At 35.6% G+C, this 18598-nt stretch overlaps 1 protein-coding gene across 1 annotated transcript; it reads right to left on the bottom strand.

Annotated features, from left to right (window-relative positions):
* Positions 1–11831: 11831 nt before the first annotated feature.
* zmp:0000000884 (RLA class II histocompatibility antigen, DP alpha-1 chain) lies at positions 11832–14161 on the bottom strand. The gene is made up of 4 exons (XM_056463345.1): positions 14067–14161; positions 13618–13878; positions 12658–12939; positions 11832–12577 (listed from the first exon to the last, which is right to left on the bottom strand). The coding sequence occupies exons 1-4, from the start codon at positions 14128–14130 to the stop codon at positions 12456–12458; spliced, it is 729 nt and encodes a 242-aa protein (XP_056319320.1). The 5' UTR covers positions 14131–14161; the 3' UTR covers positions 11832–12455.
* Positions 14162–18598: the final 4437 nt, after the last annotated feature.

The raw sequence follows: 18598 nt of genomic DNA, 5'->3' as shown, positions 1-18598 counted from the left end.
ACTACTACTACTGATACTACTACGTCTACTACAACTAATACTACTGCAACACCATCTACTACTATTACTACTACTGATACTACTACAACAATGACTACTACTACTGATACTACTACAACAATGACTACTACTACATCTACTACAACTGATACTACTGCAACAACATCTACTACTATTACTACTACTGATACTACTACTACAACAATGACTACTACTACTGATACTACTAGGCAAGGCAAGGCAAGTTTATTTATATAGCACATTTCATACACAGTGGCAATTCAAAGTGCTTTACATAAACAGGAATAAAAGAAACAAGTATAAGAGAAATAAAAACAAATAATAGAAATGGTAAAAATAAAATAAAAGCTGATAAAAAGTGTTATAAAAGAATTAAAAAGAAGAGAAAAACATAATAGTTCGATCTGTCGGACGTAGCACAGTGCTCATTCAGTAAAGGCACAGCTAAACAGATGTGTTTTCAGTCTTGATTTCAACGTGCCTAATGTTGGAGCACATCTGATCATTTCTGGAAGCTGATTCCAGCAGTGAGAGGCGTTTTAGCTGAATGCCGATTCACCCTGCTTTCACTGAACTCTTGGAATTCTAGTTTATATGATCCTAAATATCTGAGTGATCTGTTAGGTTTGTATTCAGTGAGCATATCTGTAATGTATTGAGGTCCTAGGCCATTTAGTGATTTATAGACCAGTAATAATACTTTAAAATCTATTCTGAATGTAACTGGGAGCCAGTGTAAAGACCTGAGGACAGGTGTGATGTGCTCTGATTTCCTGGTTCTGGTCAGAATTCTGGCCGCAGCGTTCTGGATGAGCTGCAACTGTCTGACTGTCTTTTTGGGAAGGCCAGTGAGGAGGCCATTACAGTAATCCATCCTGATAAAAGCATGAACAAGTTTCTCTAAGTCTTCACTGGAAACAAAGCATCTAATTCTTGCAATGTTTTTGAGATGATAGTATGCTGATTTACTAACTGCTTTGACATGACTATTAAAACTCAGATCTGACTCCAGAGTCACACCAAGATTCTTGACCTTATTTTTTGTTGTTTGACCCTTAGAGCCAAGGTACGCATTCACCTTGAGAACCTCATCTCTGTTCTCAAACGCAATCACTTCAGTTTTCTCTTTGTTTAACTGAAGAAAGTTTTGGCACATCCAATTGTTAATTTCATCAATGCATTGGCAGAGGGTGTCAATGGGGCTGTAGTCATTAGGCAGTAAGGCTAGGTAGATCTGAGTGTCATCAGCATAGCTGTGGTAGGAGATTTTGTTCTTTCTCATTATTTGGCTCAGAGGGAGCATATAAAGGTTGAACAGGAGTGGTGCCAGAATCGAGCCTTGTGGGACTCCACATGTCATGGCTGTCCACCTCGACCTATGGTCACCTATACTCACATAGTAACCTCTTCCTTCAAGGTAAGATCTGAACCATTTGAGGACCGTCCCAGACAGCCCAACCCAGTTTTCCAGCCTATCCAGAAGTATGCTGTGATCGACAGTGTCAAATGTGGCACTAAGATCGAGCAGTACCAGCACTGTTAGTTTGCCTGAATCTGTATTTAGGCGGATGTCATTGATTATCTTTATAAGGACGCTCTCTGTACTGTGATGTGGTCTGAAACCAGATTGATAATTGTCTAAACACCCCTTGAAGTTTAGGAACTTGTTAACCTGGTTAAAAACAACTTTTTCAATGATTTTGCCAATGAAAGGGAGATTTGAGATGGGCCTGTAATTGCTCAATATGGTGTTATCCAGGTTGCTCTTCTTCAAGAGGGGTTTAATAACTGCAGTTTTAAGTGAGTTAGGAAAAATCCCTGAGAGAAGTGAAGCATTTACCACTTTTAGAAGATCCATTTCTAAACAGGTAAACACCGTTTTAAAGAATGATGTGGGGAGCGTGTCAAGACTGCAGGTTGATGTTTTCATAATTTGCACGATCTCTTCTAAGATTTTGCCATTAATTGCCATGAAATCGGACATAATGTCTGATTTCTTAAAGAGCCCATATTATACATGAAATAGAGTCATATTTAGGTTGTAAGGGTCTCCAACAAACAGTCTAATATGCATGCAAGGTCAAAAAACACTTTGATGGTCTTATAATCTGCATTTATTTTTACCAAATTATCCCAGCGACTCCCATATGAATTGTTCAGCGATTCATTTGTTCCCAAACCCCTCCTCAGCGCGAAGCTAATCTGCTCTGATTGGACCGATGACAGCCTGCTGCGATTGGTCGACACGGACAAGGCTTCAGCATGAGGCAGAGTGAAATTCCCAGCTGCTAATCTACAATATAAAAGTAGTCACAGTGCACACACGCTTCATAGTGGATTTTGGCTGCCAGTGGGTGAATGTAAACACAGACGATGGACTAGAAAATACTGACGACTAACTATTTTATTGAGCAAAAAGTCCAAGAACTGGCGAGGAGGTCACAGTCTTCATGCTCTTTTCACACACACACACACACACACAAACAGGGCCTGCGCGTCCATAGAGGACCGGCTGAATAGAGAGGGCGCGGCGCTCAGTTATATCCGCGAATACCCGTGCGTTACACACACGAGGAGACACACACACACACAGAGGGCCGGCGCGTCCATAGAGGAGCAGCAGAATAGAGAGGGCGCGGCGCTGCGCTGCGCTCAGTTATATCCGCGAATACCCGTGCGTTACACACACGAGGAGACAACGACACACACACACACACAGGGCCGGCGCGTCCATAGAGGAGCGGCGCTCAGTTATATCCGCGAATACCCGTGCGTTACACACACGAGGAGACACAGACACACACACACACAGGGCCGGCGCGTCCATAGAGGAGCGGCGCTCAGTTATATCCGAGAATACCCGTGCGTTACACACACGAGGAGACAATAATATTGAGCTGAAATATTTTGAAACTTGTCCGTTGCATGTGTGTAAACAGCTGACGATCCGTAATCAAAGCGGCACGCGTCGCGTTTTCAACATGGCTTTACACGCGATATGAGAATATAAAGAGTTAACCTGATACAGTACACGCAGTTACAAGTAACAAAACACAACTAAATACAGAATTTGCAAGATAGAGTAAACGAGGCAATAATTTTAATCGCACTTACTTACACTTGTGAAATGGGGGTAGAAACTGATTCATGATCCACTGATCCATGTTCAGACAGTCTTCACTGATCCTTCCTTTAACAAACTGAAGAAGTCTTCTTTGAAAGCATATAGTTTTCAGAAGCACTCAGAACTGCTCAAGGCTGGGCTATATTGCTGATGTTTCATCTTTGATTAGACTGTCCATAATATCCATCTGCACAGCGTGACTTCATTCGACCAGTGTCTGTGTGTGTGTGAGACTTTTTTTCTGTTAGTGGGCGGGGCCGCAGGTTTCAAATCTCCCGGGTTTGCGCGCCCAACTACTTGTGTTTCGTAGCTGCGTCATCGCGAAACACTTAATGACTCGTTATCAAGACGACTCGTTTGAAGCACTATGAGTCGACTCTTTTATAGATGAATCAATAGTTTTAAACACTGTACACTTACAGATTTAAGCCTTAGCTGGATATTTCACTTCACTTAGAGCTGTGTTACACACTACATGGAAGGGCATTTTCAAAAACCCATAATATGGGCTCTTTAAGTTGTGGTTGAGCTAGTCTGACGTCGACACAATTTGGCTGATTGGATGAGCTGATTGCCTTTCTGATATTATTGATCTTGTCAGTAAAGAAATGAGCAAACTCATTACATTTGCTTTCAGAGAGTAGCTCACTGGGAATCCGACTTGGGGGGGGTTGTGAGTTTCTCTATCGTTGCAAAGAGTTTACGAGCATTGTTTACGTTGCTGTTTATAAGGCTTGAAAAGAAAGTCTGCCTAGCAGTTTTTAGTTCCATATTAAAAGCACGAAGACTGTCTTTATAGATATTATAATGGACTACTAGTTTCGTCTTTCTCCACATACGCTCAGCTTTTCGTCATTTGTATTCTTGGGGACATAGTCCAAGATCCCCTTTGCCTGCTAGTTATATTCTTGGCTTTAACAGGAGCAATGTCATCTATGACATTCTTAACTTTAGAGTTAAACAAATCAAGGAGAGAATCAACAGAGTCTGCAGATATACTTGGTGCTAGCGATATGGCCTTCATAAACTGCTCATTAGTGTTCTCATTTATGCATCTCTTTCTGACAGAGACAGATCTGTCTTTAATAGCTGGAGTGATCAATATGTCAAAGAAAATACAGAAATGATCAGATAGTGCAACATCCTTAACAACAGTTGATGAAATGTGTAAACCCTTAGTTATAAGTAGATCAAGAGTGTGTCCACGATTGTGTGTGGGTCCTTGAACATGCTGAGTCAGATCAAAAGTGTTGAAAACAGTTCTTTTACAGCATTGATTTCTGAATTATCAATGTGAATATTAAAATCCCCAGCAATGGTAAAATAGTCGAATTCAGAGGTTACTAATGATAACAGCTCTGTAAAATCATCAATAAAAGTTGGAGAATATTTTGGAGGTCTGTAGATAATGATCAGTAAGATATGTGGAGCACCTGTCAGTGCTATACTCAGATATTCAAAAGACAAAAAGTCACCAAATGACACTTGTTTACACTCATAGTCATCTTTAAACAGGGCAGCAATGCCTCCACCTCTCCTATTGGCTCTGCAAACACTCTAAATACTACAACAATGACTACTACTACTGATACTACTACAACAATGACTACTACAACTGATACTACTGCAACAACATCTACTACTATTGCTACCACTGATACTACTACAGCAAGGGCTGCTACTACAACATCTACATGGACAACATCTACTAATTCTGATACTACTACACTGACAACGACTACTACTGCTACTACTACAACAACAAATCTACTACTTCTGATACCACTATACCAACGATATCTACTACTACAGAAGCTACTACACCTACTATTTCAACAACCCCAACTACAATGCCTACTACAATGGCTACTTCTCTTACTACTACTACAACTACAGCCACCTGAATAAAGACAATGGTAGAAATACTTGTAATAATGATAATGAGGAGATAACAGGAGGACAAGTCAGAACAGTAATAATAATAGTGGTAACAAAGGTAGAAGTAATACTTTTAATGATGATAATAGTGAGGAGGTGAAGGGAGGTTAATGATAATAACAAATAATGACAAATAATGATAATAATATGTAGAAGAAAAGGGAAGAGAAGAAACAGAAGAAGAAAGAGAAGAAAAAGATTGAAATTGAAAAGGGGAAGAATAAGTAGAAGAAAAGGAAGTAGAAAAATAAAGTGCAGCAGACAAAACAATGAGAATAATAAGAGAAAAAGCATTACTATAATAATGAGAATATACGAATAATAAAAACAAAAAGGAAAGACTAATATTAAAAAGAAGAATTTAAGTAAAAATTTGATGAATTATTAATAATAATAGTAATAATAATAATAAAAAAAATAATAATAAAAGATCAAGAGGTGGACAGATAAACGTGATAGCTATAATATACTCACGCTGATAATAATAATAAAACTGATGATAATAATAATAATAATAATAATAATAATAATAATAATAATAATAATAATAATAATAAAACAACAACACCTTTTCAAATAATTTGAGGAGGTGGAAGTTCTAAGATCAGCCTTGAAGTGTACAGTGTTTGTCAGTTGCTTTGTGATGCATTGAAAAACGTATGACGTATAGCATGGATCAGTTTAGCGCAATGCCTAGGCTGCCAAGCCCACGTCACACTTGCCCTGTGAATGTAGTATATGTAAGTATATGTAAGTAGGATTTTTTATTTTTTTTAGCCGTGTATTCTTTAATTTTTTATTCAAATGATTGTTATTTTATTTTATTTTTTTAATCTGTTGTTGGACTGGCCAGGGGAAGAACTGGTGAAACCAGGCCCCACATCACACGCACCTCTACACAATCTCTAACTCTAACACAATCTCTATCTCTAACACAAGCTTTACCTTTGAAGATATCACAACAAAAAAACTAACAAATAATAATAATAATAATAATAATAATAATAATAATAATAATAAATTAATTAATTTATTTGAGAGAGACAGAAAAAGAAAACGAATAGAACAAAAGGGGAAATGAAGAAGTATGTAAAGACCGAATTATATTGTGGGAAAGTACTAATAAATTTAATACTGAATTGTTGTTGTCCCCCCCCCCCCCTTTTTTTTTTTTTTTTAATTTATTTATTTTTGATCAAATTTAATATTAGAGACAGTTTTTTCCTCTACCTGACCTGACGGAGACAGTGGGATTAAGTTGGAGAGTGAGTCAGTAACCTTTTCCCAAAATTATTTATTGAAGTGCAAAACCATAAGGAGTGAAGGTAAGTGTCTTGGGTGTTTTGTGTACAATGTGAACATATATCTGACGTGAAACCCATTTTGAATAACTTCTGCTCAGTTAAATGTGATCTGTGAAGTACTTTATACTGTATAAGTTGTAAGTTAGCAGTTTTAGTCATGGAGAATGTGTTTTTTTGCAAATTTGAGTCCAGAAGGCAGCATTGGGAGTAATGGATAAGTCTTTTTCCCATTTAGCAGTTGGTAGAACTAATGCGTTGTCTGATTTTTATATCATTTTGTATATTTGGGAGAGTAATTTTTTGGAGGAAGATATATTAATAAACGGTCTAGACTGATTGATTGGTTAAGTAATTTTGATTTAATTGACAATTTGATTTATAAATAATCCAAGAAGCAATTACTCCAAATGTAGTATGTCTGGGCTAAATGGGAAAATGGTGCCAGGTTATTATTATTAAAGATATGCTAAAGTTGTGTGATTCCCTAATCTGCCCATGTGCGAAAGTTGAGTGGCTTCCTGTTAGCTAGGAAATCAGGGTTATTCCAGATTGGGGTGTATTTAGATGGTGTGAGTGGGGAATTTGTGATCTGGTGATATTTCCACAAGGCTGTCAGAGTTGCTTCTATTGTCGGCATTTTAAAACAGTGGTGTTTTTTGATTGTTTGACTGTGAAAAGGTAATTCAGAAATGTTAATGTCTTTGCAGATTGATTGTTCAATATCTTGCCATGTATTTTCTGATGGGTTAGGTTTAATCCATTTGCGTATGATTTGGAGCAGATTTGCCAGGAAATAGTTGTAAAAATGTGGTGCTTCTAGTCCTCCTTGTGATTTTGGTTTTTGTAGGGTTGTCAATTTAATTCTTGGGGTCTTGCTTTTCCAGTAGAATTTTGGGACAAATTAATCTAGAGATTGAACCAGGTACGAGTGGGCTGTGTTGGAATCATTGAAAATAAATAGTTTATTTTTGGGAGTATGGACATTTTAGTTACTGATATTCTGCCCTTGATGGATAGTGGTGAATTTATCCAACGTTGAAGATCTATTTTTTTAAGTAATGGAGAATAGTTGAGTGCAAACACCTCTGATAGCCTGGCGGAAGCATTGTATGTGATGTAGTTGGTGCATATATTTGAAAAGGTGTCAATACGTTTTATTGTTTCTTGTAATGATGTTTGGGGATTTTTTAAGTATAATAGTATGTCATCAGCATGAAGACTTATTTTGTGGTTTATGTTTAATGTATGAATTCCTTTGATGTAGTTGTGATGTAATGATTTTAGGGGGCCTCTAAAAAAATAATAATAATAATAATTAAAAAAAAATATATATATATATATATATATATATATATATATATATATATATATATATATATATATATATATATATAAGCTTAATATTACATTTATAAGTAGTAATTTCAGAAGAAATTAATAAAACACACCTGTTTACCGTAGTTTCTATCTCTGTCAGTGACTCTGACAGTTAAATGCGTACAATCAGTAAGTGGTTCTGTCACTGTTTTTAATCTTTTCTGTGCATGACTGTATGGTAGAGTTAAAAATACCAACATACCGAAGATACTGAAATGTTCAATAAGAGCTACTTTTTTCGAGGAAACAACTGTGATTATGAGGTGAGCACTGATGAAACAGTAGATGGGAAACCCGATTGCTCCTCTGTGACATTGGGGTACAAGTGATACAAGTGTATCTAAAGCAAAGAACTGCAAATAAGCAGATATTATAACAATCTATCAATAAACGCACACCTTGTTCTCTCACTCTGCACAGCTGTGGTTTGCTGATCAAATGAAAAACAAAAAACGGTGAGGAGCCGAATTCTTCAACTGTTTTCTTACAAAGTTTAAAGGAGACTGAGACAATAATTTAATGTACAGTTTATGAGCTAATCGCAAAAGTTTTAGGGGGGCTGAGTAGAAATATAGTGGGGCTACAGCCCTCCTAAAATAGGCCTAGCAACGCCCATGGTGGGCACCCTTGTCTAGTTCCCCGGTGTAGAATAAAGCTGCGTGATGTTAGTCCGTTAGTAATGACGATAGCCGATGATGATGTGTAGAGAGTTTTAGTCCAGTTAGTAAATGACTCCCCAAAACCAAAACTTTCTAATGTGGAAAACAGGGATTTCCAGTTTACTTTGTCGAAGGCTTTTTCTGCATCTGCATTGTTTTTGTTTATTGATGAGTGGTGTATTAAATTTACGAGTCTGCGTGTACTGTTTGATGCTTGTCTACCTTTAATGAAACCGGTATGGTCTGGATGGAGTATAGATGCCATGATTTTTTCTATTCTATGGGAAAGTTCTTTAGCAATTATTTTAGTGTCTACGTTGATTAGTGAAATTGGACAATAGCTTGATGGTAATGTTGGGTCTTTATTGGGTTTGAAGAGGAGTATAATTGTGGCTGTGTTCATGGTATCTGGAAGTTTTGATTTTTGTTTTGATTCGTTTATCAACCAGATGAAAAGTGGTGATAAAATAGACCAAAAGTTAGAACTCAGCAGGGAAACCATCAGGACCTGGTGATTTATTGCTGTGCATGAGTTTAAGAGCAGTAAAAATTTCTTGTTCTGATAAAGGGGATTCATAAGTATTTATTTGTGATTTCATTTAGTTGAGGTAAGTTGATATTGCTAAGAAATGAAAGTTATAAATAAGTTGTTGTAAAATTTTTGAAGATCCGATTTATTTCGTCTGGTGAATTGGTGGGTTTCCCTGCTGAGTCCTTAATACCGATATTGTTGTTTTTTCTTCATTGTGTTTGATTTGATTAGCCAGATATTTACCAGATTTACTACTGTGATGGAAGTGTTCTTGTTAGTCTATGAATAAGGAAATGAGTGTGTGCATTAATTAGTTTATTTAATTGTGATTTATATTTTCTTAGCAAATCTTGTGTTTCTTCTGTTGGATTACTTATGTTAATCTCTTCTAGATCTTTAATTTTTTGTTCCAGTTCAACTTGTTGAAACGGAGTATGAAATTACTTTTCCTCTTATAATGTCTTTCCTATTTCCCACATAAGAGATGGGGATGTTTCAGGGGAGTCATTTATCTATAGAAAGCAAGCCCACTCTTTTTTAAAATAGATGTCAAAATCATAGTCTTGAAGAAGAGAAGTATTAAATCGCCATCTAGAACTGGGTTTATGTGCGGTGGTTATATTCAGTTTTAATGTTAAAAGAGCGTGATCACTATGATTTTTGGGTGGATCTTTGATTCAGAAATATTGGATATAATAGAATTACTGGTGAAAAAGAAGTCAATGCGGGAGTATGAATGATGAACTGGTGAAAAAAAAGAGAATGCTTTAAAATATGGATGCTGGAGGCATCAACTATCATCAAGACCAAGATCACTCATGAACTGTTTTATAGTATCTGCAGATTTCCAGATGCGTTTATGGCTGATGTTGTTAGATCTGTCTGTAGTTGGGGTTAAAACTTTGTTGAAATCCCCTGCTATTATGATGGGGCAATTAGAAAGATTTGAAAAAGTTCCTATAATGTACCTAAAAATGTTTCAGAATTGTGATTTTCTGCCTTTCTTTTGATCTTTTTCTCTGAATGATGTATTATTTATTAAATATACTAAACTATGTTACAGAAAGTGTTCAAGATTGAAAATAAAAAGTTCTATGAGGAACATTAAGCTGGGCTAACACTACAGCAGTTTTAGACCAACATACCCAATATTCAACTTCCAAGAATCTGACGATAAAAAATCTTGACCGGTCCATTGTCAGTTCTGATGTTTACAGATGGATTCTTGATCTGCTCTCACAGGCACCCTGATCCTTTTTGTGATTTTAATCACAACTACCTCAGTACTTTTGCCAATAGGAAACAAATCTAAGAAGAATTCTGTCTGAATGGATATTTTTGAAATGGTGATCATAAAACCTATGCTTTGGAGTTTAGAGATGGAGTAAGAAAAACATGATGATATTAAAACTGCATGCTTGAGAGTCAACTGTTAACATTGTGCAGAATCAATAGCCACAGACCTCCAAATTTAATGTGGCCTTCAGAATAGCTCAAGAAAAGTGCACAGAGAGCTTCATGGAATGAGGTTCAAATGCTGAGTAGCTGCATAAAGGCCTCCATCACTAAGTGCAATGCAAAGCATCAGATGCAGTGGTGTAAAGTTTACAGACACTGGTCTCTAGAGCAGTAGAGATGTGTTTTGAAGTGACCAATTGCACTTCTCTGTCTGTCAATCTGATGGATGATTTTGGGTTTGATGGTTGTCAGGAGAACAGTACTTGCCTTACTGTGTTGTGACAAGTGCAGAGTTTGGGGGAAGTTATGGTGTGGTGTTGTTTATGAGGTTTTGGGCTTCTCTTCCGTTTCCAACATGACTGTGCATAGTACACAAAACAAGGCCCAAAAAGACATTGATGAATAAAACGCAAAACAAACAAAAGGTGCTTCAGGGGTCATTAATGTGTTGGAATTCTCAAAGGTATACAAAAAATAATCAGTCCAAGGCACAAGGTAAGTGGAAAAGCCTTTGTCAATTGACATTTTTCACTTATTTGTCAAGTGCCTTGGATCGATTATTTTCATGGATGAAGGAGTTTGGAGTGGAGTAAATTAATTGGCCCAGAGAATCCTGGCCTCAACTTAACTTAACAGTTCTGGGTTGAATTACAGCAGAAGATTGCAAGCCAGTAATTCTTGTCCAACATTAGTGCCATCAAATGCACTTTCTAGAAAAATTATCAAAAAATTCCCATAAAAACATTCAACCCTGAGGAAATCTTTTCCAGGAGAGATGAAGCTGTAGAAAATGGTGGGTCAGTCATATTAAAACTACAGATCAAGATTGGGACATCATTAAAGTTCATGTGCATGTATGTGAAGGCAGATGTTCCAAAACATTTGTAAATAGGGTCTCTTATTTTCTAATTACATAGAAGTTTATTGTTCTGAGTATGTTACTCTTGCCCAGCCCAACTCTTTGTAAACTATTGTTTATTATATTTTAGTAGTTACACAAAGAATACTGAATCTGAGAAATACACATTTACATCTGGATCTTCAATATGTCTAAAAGATGTACGTCACATGATGGATGTTAAATGAATTAGACTGTCATTAAGACAGTGATTCCCGACCTTATTTTCAGGAGACCCCTATTTTAACATTCAAAATCCTAAATGACCACTTATCCCCCCACCTCAGCAATTCCCAGTTTTATGAACAATATTCTTGTTTTCATTAAAAAATATTGGCTAAAATGCCTTAATCTCAGCCTTACTGATACATTTGCCTAAACCAGTATATGGTCTAAAGAACACTTGTAGACAATCTGAAAATATGAAAATGCTGATTAATATTTTTTACATTAAACAAAACCGTGACGCGTTAACTTTGTAAAAGATTGTAAAAATGTAATATTAACCATACAAAATTAAGTTTATCACTAAATGACCCCTTGATGACCCCTCGTGAATTTTTGGTGACCATTAGTTGGGCTTGAAACCCCCAGGGAGGAAACCAATGCATTAAGATGTTTGTAGTTTACAATATTGGCAAAATAAATGTTGTTTATCAAGATGTTTATCAAATCTTTGTAGCTTGTACAGAGTAGATGCTTCCATACCAAACACTCTTTGCTATCTGGAAAACACTATATTGACTATGAGTAACTTTTCAAGCACATTATCAACTATCAATCAGTGTTTGAAGACTGTCTCTCAGCTAAAGTGGGCTACTAAAAAAAATGTAGTCATTACATTAAATAGTATTATAATGTAAATGTATTCTTCCTGTTACCAGACTAAGCTTTTGCATACAATGTGTTCTGCCTGTTTGCAGTACTTTAATAACAATCAACCACACTAAATATATAAAATCAACATATAAAACTGCTAAATTAAATAGTCACAATATTATTACATAATTTAAATGTCCACATTTTATGCACAACTGAGCCAGATTATACAGTACATAGAAACATGAAACTTTTACAGAGCAATGATGTATGAAACCTGTGCATGTCGACAGAGCTAATAAACACATGTGTCAGTGTGTCAATACTATATCCATTTTTTGGCTTTGGCAATGAAAAAGATTCCAGCGGCAAAACTCAGCAGCCCGAGAGAAAGACCAACTCCACAGAACACTGATGGACCAATGCTAGGCTGCTTTACCTCCACGTCTGCACACAACACACACAAACATTTGGGAAATTCATGTGTTTTATAAGTGATTATATGTGAATGTTGAATAAACACTCACCCCATATTCTGGTCTGAGGTTGCTGAAGGGCTTTGTGCTCTACAGAACAGCTAAAAATGTCTCCTACCTCTGGAATGAAGCTCAGTTGAGAAAAGACATTCAAATTTCTATCATTGTTTGGGTAATATCTGCTGGTAGTTGATCCATCTGTCACATTTACATTGTTCTTGGTCCACGAGACTTTGACCGGTGGAGGGAAGAATCCAGTCACATGACAGATCAGAGTGTTCTTGACATTTAATTTCACATCATTTCGGGGGTAAAGTAAAACCCAGGGAGGTTCTGAAATACATATTATCAATACATATATAAAAACAACATAATCATGTTAATCCTTGAGTGACATATGTTAGCATGGATCATAAAACCAGTCAAAGTGTTAATAAAAAAAAATATATTATATGTCATATTGAAGCTGAGTAAATACGCTTTTCATATATATATATGGTTTGTTGGGATAGGAGAATATTTAGCAGAGATATAAAATACTAACCTTCAAAGTTGTCTAAATTCCATTCTTAGCTATTCATTTTACCAATCAAAAATCAGCTTTGAAAGAGTTCTGGAAACACATTTACAAAATGTCTTCATAGTTCATTATCTTGAATTGTTGGTGTAAAATAAACTCTATAATTTGAGCTCGAATATTTTAGTCTGTTCCTAAAAATATACACGTGTAAATAAGATTTTCAGGTTTTAAACTTAAGATTAAGGATTTTATGATCCAGAGTTACTTAATAATAAGCAGACAACTGGATAGTTTTGACTCACAGCATCAAATAATACATTAATTTACACTATTAATTATTATACATTGATACAAAATGAATACATAATGACAATAATTTTATTGATAACAATTCAGATATTAAGTAATTAATCAGAGACATCATCTTAAACATAGTTATAGGTTTTGTTTGTTGCACATGACCACTGTGTAGAGGAAAAATAATATCTTACCAACAGGTTCAGATACATTTAAGTTGAGTGTCTTTTCATAAACCACTTTGCACAGAGCTGTTAATCCAACACTCGCAGGGCTAGCATCAAGTAGGGGTAACTGATAGAATCCAGGATAATCTTTAATAAAATTTGGTACGGTGAGAACAAGTGTCCCATCTACTACCACCAAGTATGCAGCCAGTTCAGTATTAAAAGTGAAGACAATTTCATCATCTGGTGATCCAGTGCATGACTCCACCAGTCCATATTCAAGATCCACTGAGGATTTCAGAAATTAGAGGATTTATTATATGTAGAATATTCAATTTAACGTCCATCTTATATTCATTAATGTAGCATCCAAGAATAGGAAGAGTATTAAAGCTATTATGCTATACATGCCAGGAAAAAACCATTAATAAATAACATTTTAAAATATTACAACTTGCGTAAAAAGTTTTACTTACTTTGCCCTTCAGAACATGTCCAGTAGGCAATGAAAAACGTTATTCTGCATAATAATTCAAGCATGTTTGTTTACAGGAGTGAGTCCAACCATAGAATGGTTTAAGGACTTACACCAACATAGAATATAATACGGTATGTGGTCAGTTATGAACTGGATTTTCTGGTTTGACATTTAAAGTAGCAGTTCACAGGTGTTATTGTCTTTTTTTGGTCTTTGTAATGTTACTCTGCCTTCTAATAAGATGCAAAAGAGCTCTCTAACATGGCAAATACAAGACATATAGACTCTCTAAAGCCATGCATTTATAAAACAATACGCAATTATTCACCTGAGTGAAATACCTATATCACTAGACAAATGCAAAGTTGTCTGAGACCGAATTATTTTCTGGTTTTGTCTTCTTGGTATTAAATTGTCTCCTCCTCTGCTTTTGTTAATACAACACAGATTTGCTTCCAATTAATAATTTGTTTCTTTCGTACTAACATCACAAGCTATTTTTTCCCAAATAGTTTTTTTCTTTTATTCTATCAGTTATGAGACTGATATCTTAATCCACAGGATTACCACCAGAGGTCACTGTCATCTATATTTTCACCGTATACTATATTAGACACTATAGTGGAACTAGATTAGGCCTCTTACGGACTTTTAGATCTTAATGATAAAATATAGCTGCATCATAAGAAGAATCTACAAACTCAGATACCCATCCATCCATCTACACCTCAGATCTTAAGCACAGACATGACTGGAAAAGCATTAAAATTATATAGTGCCATGGAGCATGTGACGCAGCAGAAATAATGTCTACATTTGTTGTTGGCCGTCTGACATCAAAACCCTTTTTATTATTCTATGGATTAAATTAAAGGTTCTTAATTTAATTTCATTAAAACTGTTTACAGTTTTCAGTTTACAGTTGTCCACTTAGAGACATTTAACATTACAAATGAAGCAAAAATAAATAAAAATAAAAAACGTGGTTTTTGTGAAACTAAATGCAAATTAATCATGCATTTTCATTTTGTAGTAAAAACTGAGGATATGGCTATGGTATGAACCTCCAATTACTCCAATAACTACATTTTAAGAAAAAAAGCATGGTTGGTTTTCGTAAGGGACTGTTAAAGGTGTCAGTTTTAGCCTGTTGTGAAGCAAATGCAAAATAACAGAATTTCTATTGACCAAAACATATTTTATAAAACAAATAATTTGCTATTGACTAATAAGACCTGTGAAGTCCTGGTTTACATTGAACTTATAATTGCAAAGGAAGCTTTTATGGCCTTTAGCAGTTATACATTCATTATATTTCCTCTCATGATGGTCCAAAAGCATTATGATGGATGTTGGTGTGTTTATTTAGGTTATATTTGTAAATATTTGATTAAAATATATGTATGCATGTTATCAAGCATTTGCATGAGTTTTTTTTTTCAATAAGAGTGTGTGTGATTTCACAGAGGAACTTTTCAGATTAACACATATGAAAAATTCAGATGCAAAAACCTCTAAGTGCCTTCTGAAATTTCAATTGAAAATGAACATTTTTCTGAGCCTCATTTGTTTATGTTGAGACTGAAGGATTCAGATTTCTACCTTCAATCCATTTCAGCATGGATCCATGTTTATCCTTTTCTCATCATCCTGTTTCTCATTATTTTTTATTAAATATGATTATTTGATTATTTAAATGAGTATTTAACCTTGAATTGATTTTAACTAATGAACAAGTTAACACTCTGCTTTATATAAGAATGTTCAGTGCATCTGCCTGTCTCTTTTAACTATTTTCAGGAGCCATCAAACTAGGTCAGAGGTCACGGAGATCTCGAGTGAAACAGAAGGGCTGAGGACTGGAAACAACTGTTTCTATTGTTATTTTTATGAGTTAATACTATCTAAAATGTCTAAAGTGACATTTATGCTAGATAGACTTAGTGTGTAGTGAGGATATTGTAGCCGAATGTTGATTAAACCAGTTTTGGACCAGTTTGATAAGACAGTCGAATGTACAAGGAACAACCTTGAGTTTCCACAACAGATTGTCTCTGTCGTCTATGTATGATGCCTCCATGGTTCAGTTGTTTTACAGGTCTGAGATCAGCTCTTAATAGTTTAGGGTCAGCCTAACCCCCAAGAACCATGCCGCCATCCATATCTGGAGTTAGATACAATTCTTCCTTGATGCACACGTTTAGGCCATCCATATCTGCAGCTAGATACAATCATTCATGGACGCACAGATTTAGAATTGTCTATTTTTGCTGGAACCAATGAGAACTGTTTACCTGGATCCCACCTTTTCTGGACTTCTGTAAAGAGTATAATTGCTGCATTGTTGTATTGTAAGCAGAGTGGCCTAAGAACTCATTGTGAGTGTTAAAGCTGGCTTCTGCTGATGAAACTGCAAAATATCCTCAGTAAACTTTATTTATTTATTTATTTGAATCTCTCACTCCGGCTCTTCTTCATCTGACCGACTGGTCATTTTTTGGGTTAAAATCGTAAATTACCCCTTACAAGATATTTCAATTAAAAGACCAGGAAAATACCTTATTCTTTGCCATAAAAATGAAATTACTGAACCTACACACAGGAGCCTGATAAAAATGCTAATTTTAGTGGAAAATTTCAGACGGAATATAGAGGTTTTTGTATCTGAACTCTTCATATCAACATTTTTTGAGTTATTTAATGTATAGCCTTAGTGCCTACCATCATGCCCAAAGGAGCCAGATTCAACAAATAAACAGAACAATATTTTAAAAGTAATTGGACTCTCTGTAGTGATTTTAAACCACACTGAACTGAGCTAAACTGAACTGAACTTAAACACTACAAACTGAACTACACTGTTCCTATTTACTATGACCTTTTATGTGAAGCTGCTTTGACACAATCTACATTGTATAAGCGCTATACAAATAAAGGTGAATTGAATTGAATTGAAAAGTAAGGCCATGTTACCTTACATCAGGTGACCTGTATATGAGCAAAAATTGTTTTCATTGTTTTGTGAAATATTCTAGTAGTATATCAACCTAAATTAGACCTCTTCCATGCCTGTCATTAACGGATTACGATGTTTAAATGATTAAAATGTATGCGGCTGGTTTTGAGTTTTACAAAACTTCCAGCCAGTCTCCTACATGTTCAAGAACAGCAATGAAGAGCAGAAGACTGCAAAATATTTTCACCCTGGTGAATCATAAGCTTGAGTTTCCAGGGGTCTCCACAAGGTGGACATTAAGCTACAGATCATAATCTCAGTTTAAAGAGAGAAAACGTATGCCTGTTCTCTGAAATGAACAATGACAATAAACTAGCATATTACATCATAAAATCATTAAAAAGTGGTATATCGACAGGATAGAGCTCGGGATTGTTGTTGTTTTGGGCTTTTTATGCGTATATTTGCCTTCTAAATGTTTAGGGAGGGTTTTTAAAAGCAGCTGGGTTTTAAAGCTTCACAAAGGCTGCATTTATTTGTTAAAAAAATACATTAAAAACTATATTTTTATTTGAAAGTTTTAGCACCACAACTTTTGTGTCACACAATCCTTCTGAAAGCATTCTGCTGCTAGTGCTTAAGAATTATTTCTTATTATTATGAATAGTGACAATTGTTGTGCTGCTTATTTGTATAATTTACCCTATGATACGTTAAAGAAAAAAAAAAGTGATCTATTAAAAATTGGCATTCAAAGGTTAAGAAAATGAATAACGACTAGACTAGACTACAATCATCAGACTGTTTTGATGTCGGGCTGATAACACACAAATCTAGGCTGCCTGATGTGAGGCTTTTGAAAAGCAGAGAAAAAAATGTATGACATATGCTTATCATAACTTTGTCTTTCTCTCCTTCTGTCCATCAAAAGTTTTCTCACAGCCCTGGGACTGGTGGCGTTGGCCTTTGATTTTAATACTGAGAGCATAATTTATGTAAGATGTTTGAATAGCTTTTTGAGTGCGGCTAGATTAAAGAGAATTCCGTGTAATGGAACAAAAAAAGCATCTGCAGATTTTATTTAAATATATTTCAAACCTCCAATGACTTGGGTAAAGTTGACAAAGGCGGAGAGGGGAAAGAGTTTGGGAAAACACTATTCATTCATTGTACTGTATGAGTTAGTCAAAGCAAGCTTGCTTTGTTTCTGTAAATCTTCCACTGACAGAAATGACAACATCATCCACTCATACACCTACCCAACTATTTGTACACCCACCCATCCATTCATCATTGAATGCGTACCATCAACCTATTCATGCACTTCAGCTCACGCATTCATGTGTCTTTCCATCCATCAACCTTTTCATCCATTCATCCATCTATTCATTGCTTATCTATGTTTTCATCAATAAATCCCCATTCACACAATCATCCTTTCATTAATTCATCCATCCCTCCATTGATCCCTCTATTCATTCCTCATTTACCTAATCATCTACCCTGCAATCAATCCATCTACCCACCAGCCAATCCAACCATACATCCATACATGTATCCATCCATCCATTCAT

This window comes from Danio aesculapii, chromosome 8 (genome assembly GCF_903798145.1).
Source record: "Danio aesculapii chromosome 8, fDanAes4.1, whole genome shotgun sequence".
Lineage (NCBI taxonomy): Eukaryota > Metazoa > Chordata > Actinopteri > Cypriniformes > Danionidae > Danio > Danio aesculapii.
This window is presented reverse-complemented; position numbering and strand designations above follow the sequence as displayed.

Coding starts and splice junctions, on each gene's coding strand:
- zmp:0000000884 (XM_056463345.1), bottom strand. CDS start 14,130: ATGCTTGAATTATTATGCAGAATAACGTTTTTCATTGCCTACTGGACA. Junction 13,879..14,066: donor GACATGTTCTGAAGGGCAAA/GTAAGTAAAACT, acceptor TGAAATCCTCAG/TGGATCTTGAATATGGACTG. Junction 12,940..13,617: donor AAATGTATCTGAACCTGTTG/GTAAGATATTAT, acceptor TATGTATTTCAG/AACCTCCCTGGGTTTTACTT.